This window comes from Helianthus annuus, chromosome 17 (genome assembly GCF_002127325.2).
Source record: "Helianthus annuus cultivar XRQ/B chromosome 17, HanXRQr2.0-SUNRISE, whole genome shotgun sequence".
Taxonomy (NCBI): domain Eukaryota; kingdom Viridiplantae; phylum Streptophyta; class Magnoliopsida; order Asterales; family Asteraceae; genus Helianthus; species Helianthus annuus.
Window position 1 is genome coordinate 48,590,974 of NC_035449.2, and position 6,926 is coordinate 48,597,899.

Consider the following 6,926-nt stretch of genomic DNA (forward strand, 5'->3'; position numbering starts at 1 on the left):
ATTTATCAGAATATCGTAGTAGGTTTCTCGTTGGAGTAAATCATCTTCCCCATTCTTGTGGTGGAGATCGCGGGGTTGATGGTTTGTTGCGTGTGTTGGATGGTCTTTATATTAAGGCAGACAAATTCGACACAATCATTGAAGAACTAGGTTCCATGATTGTAGGTGGTGGAAATGCTCACAAAAATCATGAGGGTGGTTACTAAAGGTTATTTGACATCCCATTTTGAGAAAATGAGGTGTTGGGAGCGCTGGTCGTAGCTATCAACAACTTGTCTCCATGAAGAGGCCCATCCCTTATTCCGACTTAATACATGACAAGAGGTATGCTCATTTTTGATGATAATTCTAACGTTAAAATCCATGAATCTTGCAACGGTAATGAATGCCACATCAGGATATAGATGTTTACAACAAGGATACCGAAACTCCAACCATGATGTTGAGGTAACAAAAGATCTTAGCGAGGTGGAGGGTCAAGAGATCAAGGAAACAAATAACAAAAACAATGAAGATGGAGAATAATTTAGTTCTTTAATCACGAACCTATCATACAAAGTAGTGAAAAGTCAACAAAATTTATAATTGATAAAAATGTGAAGCCAAAGATGGCGGAGAAGAAACGAAACAACTCGTCACCTAAAATTATCTACCCTAAGAGCTCAAGGGCGAGTTCTTTTCAAGTGGGAGAAAATGATGAGAGACCGATTACTCAAATTTTGGAAATATATATGGACCGTTTGGAATGCGGAATAAAATGAAAAAAAAAAATACATAACTCAAAGAAATATTAAAAATATTAATCATAAGACTTTTCAAGTAATTTAAGTTCTATTTTAGACAACTTTTGATATGATGATAAATTTTATCCATTTAAGTTTTCTCTAAACATTTGCTAGAACGTATCTAGCATTTTATTTCGTTACGCGTCATAAAGTCTCACAGGGATTATGGCGTAAAACCATTGTCCAGTCTTTTCTTTGAGTGTTTATTCTTCCATTTGAACATTCTACTTTGCAGTTTGCAAGATTTAACGTGATAAACTATAGTATAACAAATCACAAAAATAATATAAGTCACTCGTAATGCAATATTGTTTTACTCACATTTGTACCAAAAAAAAAAAAAAGATTTGGAAGTTTAATGAGTCAAATTAAGACTAAAACCGAAAAGGCCTCCATCGGCCAATTTTTGTGGCTAATTAACCTCTCATCCTCACAGGTATCTGTGGATTGTTTTGTGTCAGTAGTGATAAAAAGCAGCTCTGCCACCCATCTCCACTATCTCCGCTGTCATCACCAAGTATATAAATTTCGGCCACCACAACCTAAACCATCATTCTGGGAAAAAGTTACTTTTTCGGCAGTTCTTGAAATCGGCAAAAAAAAACCACTTGTTTTTTTTCCCATTTTTTGAAATAACAAAAATGGCACGCCAATTGGTTGTCCTAGTTCTCATATCCATAGCCCTCATCGGCTTCGTCTCCGCCGCAGGCCCCACCACCTCTCCATCCCCCACACCTACAAGTCACACGCCACCACCAAAATCCACACCAAGACCCGCCCCTAAAGCAGCACCAAAAGCCGCACCTAAAAACGCACCCCCACCAAAATCGACAAAAACACCGGCCGCCTCACCGAAGGCCCACAAATCAGGTTCCTCCCCAAACACTTCTCCTCCGTCTCCGTTCGGCGGGCATCGGACACGGTCTCCACCGGCTGTTGATGGCGCACCAGCATCTGACGGGGCACCGGCTGATGCACCCTCAGCAGCGGGGGCCAGCTTGAAGGGATCGGCTGCCGCGGGTGCAATGGCTATTGCTACTTACTTCTTTTACTAGATTTGAGTAATGAGATAAAATGAGATAATTGAATTGAGGGTTGACATAAAGGAAAACACACGTGTGAGTGTGTTTTTTTTTGGATTTGATTTTGGCATTGTTCTAATATGTAATGACGGCCGCCGCTATATCAAATGCCATTGCTGCTGCGGCTGCCTTTTTTCTTTATTTACTCTTCGGCCTTTTTTTATTTTGATGTTTTTCTATTATTATTGTGTTGTCTTCTATCTACACTGATTATAATTTTTTATAATCCCAAACTCAAGTTATTTAAGGAAAGGGAGTTTGTAACACGTATAGTTTTACATTTGATATCTTAGAATATTTGGTGATTGATTTTTTTATGGAAATGATTACTAAAACCGAGACGCGGACCTGATCACCGGTCCTGGCCCGACTCGATTAACAAGGGACCATAGAACCCGAACCCGAAGAAACTTATTAAGTTCGGTAATCGGGTGAACTTCGGTTAAACCCGAATAACCCTTTTAATGTTTAGTAAATAAACAACCCCATTGTTTACTTATATACGAAGATTCACAATAACAGAATAACTTCATCATCTCGCTCCCATAAGTACCCGAACACAGAATGGTTCGTCGGGTTATATTTTTAGCTTTGAAAACCGAGGAACCCTACCCGGAATAACCCCAAACCGAAAAAACCCAATGAACACCCCTAGTTTGGTTAATTCAACTTTTTTCCTAATAGCCACTGTAGTACGGGCTAGCGGGGTGCCGACGTGGATGGGTGAGGTCGCAGGGAACACCACGCTGGCCACACTTCCCACACATTTCTGGCATCAAATTTTGAACATTCGGGCTTTTGAGCACTTGAATGTTACAATTGGGAAGGGTAAAAATAGAAAAATAATTTAATAGTTTTGTACCCAGCGCACGTTGCAACACCCTAACCGAATTGTTCTCGGTTGATAACATAACACATTCCCGATTCATATCGAAACATATAAAAGTATACTCTTACGGTGACGATACTCGATATAGTGCGTGATACAAAAAAAATATTTATAATAGCTTCATTATATAAAAGTTGTGTGATGTAATAAAAATATAGTCGTGTAAACTGTATTTTACCTACCTTTAATCTTATAACTTTTATAGGGTAAAGTTCTTGTACAAATAATCTTAACGTACTAAACATACAAATTGAAGGAAAACTCAAAAAGACAAGGTGACATTTTTGTAATTATCAATAACTATCAAAGTTACTCTACAAATATACCTAAAAAAACCTAACCACTCCCCCCACCCCCAAAAAAAACCTAAACCCCCCACCCCCCAAAAACCTAAAAAAAACCTACCCCCACCCCCCAAAAACCTAAAAAAACCTAACCCCCCCCCCCCACCCCACCCCAGCTAAAATGCTAAAAACTAAACCCTCCAAAAAACCTAAAAAAATAAAAAAAAACACACAAATTATTTTATTTTATTTTTTTAACATTTTTTATTAAAAAATCGCTACTTTTAGTAGCAGCCAAAAAAAAAAATTTTTTTTTTTTTTTTTGCTACCGAAATGTAGCGATTTTTTAATAAAAAATGTTAAAAAAAAATTTGTGTTTTTTTAGGTATTTTTGGTTGTAACTTTGATAGTTGGTGGTAATTACAAAAATGCCACCTTGTCTTTTTGGGTTTTCCTTCAATTTGTATGTTTAGTATGTTAAGATTATTTGTATTTGATCTTTTGCCTACTTTTATATATGGTATTTCATTATTTATATTCTTAGCGTTAAGTTACTATACGTTATCCTACTAAACATGAGAATTGAAGAAAAATAAAAAAATTAAGGCGGTGACATTTATGTAATTAAACTAACACTTGTTTGTGAAAAAAAAGAAAAAAAAGAAACAATCTACATGCGCTCCTTTTCAATTAGATTCAAAACATGATCAAAATCCCTCTAAAATCTCGATAAATATGAACAAAATATTTGCAAAATCAACCATATAACTAGCGTTTATAATTTATTTTGCCTTCGATTTCAAATTTGATTGTCAAATGTTTCATTTTATTTCTACAAATACATAGCCTACAACAACAGAGAACCTAAAATCATCTGCTGTTAGTGAATCAAGAATGAAAACAAACGTAGACCTTCAAATAAATCTAAAGCAGGTATGGTTTTGTACTAAATGTAGTTATCTTTAGTTAAACACTAGAGTTATTTTGACTTAGATTTACTAGTAGAGTAATTATAACTTAGATCATGTTCGTTATACTAGTAGAGTAATTATCATGTCTTATACACTAGTAGAGTAATTTCTGTTTAAGATCATGTTTGCTACACTAGTAAAGTACATGTGTTTGACATCATATCTGATACACTAGTAGAGTATTTACCATGCATAGCTAGATTAATATTTGTTATTATCATATTTGATACTCTATGCATAGCTAGAGTAATATTTGTTAATATCATATTTGATACTCTAATAGAGTAATTTTGTTTGAGATCATGTGTCACACCCCAACCGATGACGAAAACATCAGGGTGAGGTACTGAGCGAAACAGATTGTCCATGAGAATCCATAACAACTATAATATTGCCAAATCCTTAACGTTAATATCTCATACTACTAACAGATAAAGCATAAATAGTTATTACAGACATTGTTCTCAAGACAAATATTGTTCCGACAACTCATAAATTATTCGTGGGTTTCTAGACCACCTAAGCCTGATTCCACAAAAGCTCAGCAATCCTAGCATCCTAAACACCTGCCACATACGTTAAAATAGGTCAATACACATAGTGTAAAGGTGAGCATACAAGTTTAATAGTATATAGTAGCGAAAAGCGATTTACGCATAACCAGCATGTAACACGTAGAAATGTGAAGCAAGTAAGCTATCGACAATGAAATATGCATAGACATGACTGCGAGTTGTAGAATGCGCAACACATATCACCACTGTGACACATGAAGAAATACCCTTAACAACCCCCGTCCACGATAGGTGCTGAGTCCAAACTATAGTACTATTATTGCTAAGGTGTCAGGCAACAATCACTGTGTAAACATAACATACAAGCATTCATCAAATAACACGTATAACATGCAGAGCGGTCAGCGTATAAAAAGTGTTGGCGTTGTGTGTCGATGTGATTTGATATAGGTAACGTATGTAACATCCAAAAGTGCGTTAAGCAAAAAGGGATCGAGTATACTCACAGTTCGTGTTTAGTAAATAAACACAAGCTTGGATTGAAGGGAGCGCTGGAGAGTTAGCCTGATCGGAGAACGATAGTATAAGCGTTGAACAGTGCGTAAAACAGCATGTCGGTGAGAAGAGTGATCGAATGGTGGTTTGATCGGATGGCCATCCGGACGGATGACCGTTCGGTCGGATGGTCATTCGACTGAGGGAGGTGTGTTTGTAAAATGTTGAACTTTTGAAGTTTTCGTTGTAGTATAAATAGAGTCATTCGATCGGATGGTCATCCGGACGGATGGCCGTTCGATCGGATGGCTATTCGATTGAAACTGATGATCTTTGAAAATTTTACAAAACTTCAAGTGTTTAACTTATAAAATCAAGTCACCTGGTCGAATAGTCGTTCGATTGGATGGTCGTCCGATTGGACGGCTATTCGTTTGAGTGACCAGTTTGTTTGAAACTTGAAAAATCAGTTAAGTTTAGAAAGTTTGCGGTTTAACGGAGACGGCATGACGGCATGTTAAACAATGGAAATCACATCAAGTCCAACTCGTCCGAACGGATGGGAATCACCCCGTTCGATCAGAACCAGCTGTTCTTGACGGAGTTTCATATTCAACCCATGGATCGGTCATCTCTTTGATAGAAATCTATTCTCAGATCGGTTCTCCACTAGAGAATGAGTAGAGAACCCGAACGGGTCCAGATTCTGACGGTTTTGAGTAAAAAGTGAAAGATTGTTGAAGAAAAGTTTGAAACTATTGTTAAATGTTTAGATTTAGCTGAATCGGTGTAAAAACGTGTAGGAATCCATCAGATCCGAACCGTTCTTGATGAGGTGAGGTCACACTTCAATGTTCATAAGAACTCCATGATGACGTCACCCTAGAACAACCCAAATCGGATGATTTCACGGTGAAAAGTTGTGATTTGATGGAGAAGATGATGAGAAAGTGTGTGCTGATTGTGAAAGTACAAGATTTAGGGTGAAAACTTACAAGAATCGCGAGGAATCGAGAGAAGTTTGGCTGAGAGTGCACTGGTCGGAGGGAGTTGTCACATCAATGAACAGTGATGTGACAAGAGGGGTATTTATAGTGTGAGAGAAGAAGAGGAGGTGCAGAGTTAATGGGTTGGACGGCTCTTCGATCGGATGGCCATCCAGTCGGATGTCCATTCAACCGAAAGGTCGTTCGATAGGAGGGCCTTCGCGAGTTGGTTTTCCGACTTTCGTTTCGTGCGTTGAACGTTGCGTTGCGTTTAATCAAGTTGCGAGTAAGCGATGCGGTAGTATTAAACAATAGTTACACAAATAACATAACTAACACATAACAACCTACAAGTACCTAAATTTGTGTTTAGCGTTTGCGATTAGATTGCGATGCGTTAGAGTTTTGCGATTGCGTTTACGAATAACACCTCAAACAAATATAATCATGCACAAGTAAACACATAATAACACACACACACACACACATATAGAACAATCAAATAACTGCGATTCGAGTTGCGATGTGATGTGTGTGAAGTAGTTCAAATAAATAAACTAAAATAAACCTAAATTTAGACTCAAGTAATAATAATCTAGACTCTCTAACTTGACTAAACTACTCACTGGCAAGTGAACCGGTCGACTCTAGCAAAGAAAAGCAAGTCCAGATGTCGAACCCACATGGACTCTCATTAATTACGTTGACGACTTTATTTAGACTGACACTAAAACGACTTAACTATTTTTTGTGTTTTAAAGGGGGGTTTTACTAAAATCCTAAAATTGGAATTGAAATAAAACTAGACTATGACACGAACAAGAACTAAGGTTTAATTCAAATGAGATTAACGACTACCTAGGCTTGAATCCAGTTTAACTAGGAATGGATTTCTAACGATACTATTGTGGTATGGAAC

General features: G+C 37.3%; 1 protein-coding gene across 1 annotated transcript; it reads left to right on the plus strand.

Moving 5' to 3' along the window:
• Window positions 1–1,426: 1,426 nt before the first annotated feature.
• LOC110924198 (classical arabinogalactan protein 7-like) lies at window positions 1,427–1,840 on the plus strand. The gene has a single exon (XM_022168233.1). It carries the CDS (start codon window positions 1,427–1,429, stop codon window positions 1,838–1,840), a length of 414 nt encoding a protein of 137 aa, XP_022023925.1.
• Window positions 1,841–6,926: the final 5,086 nt, after the last annotated feature.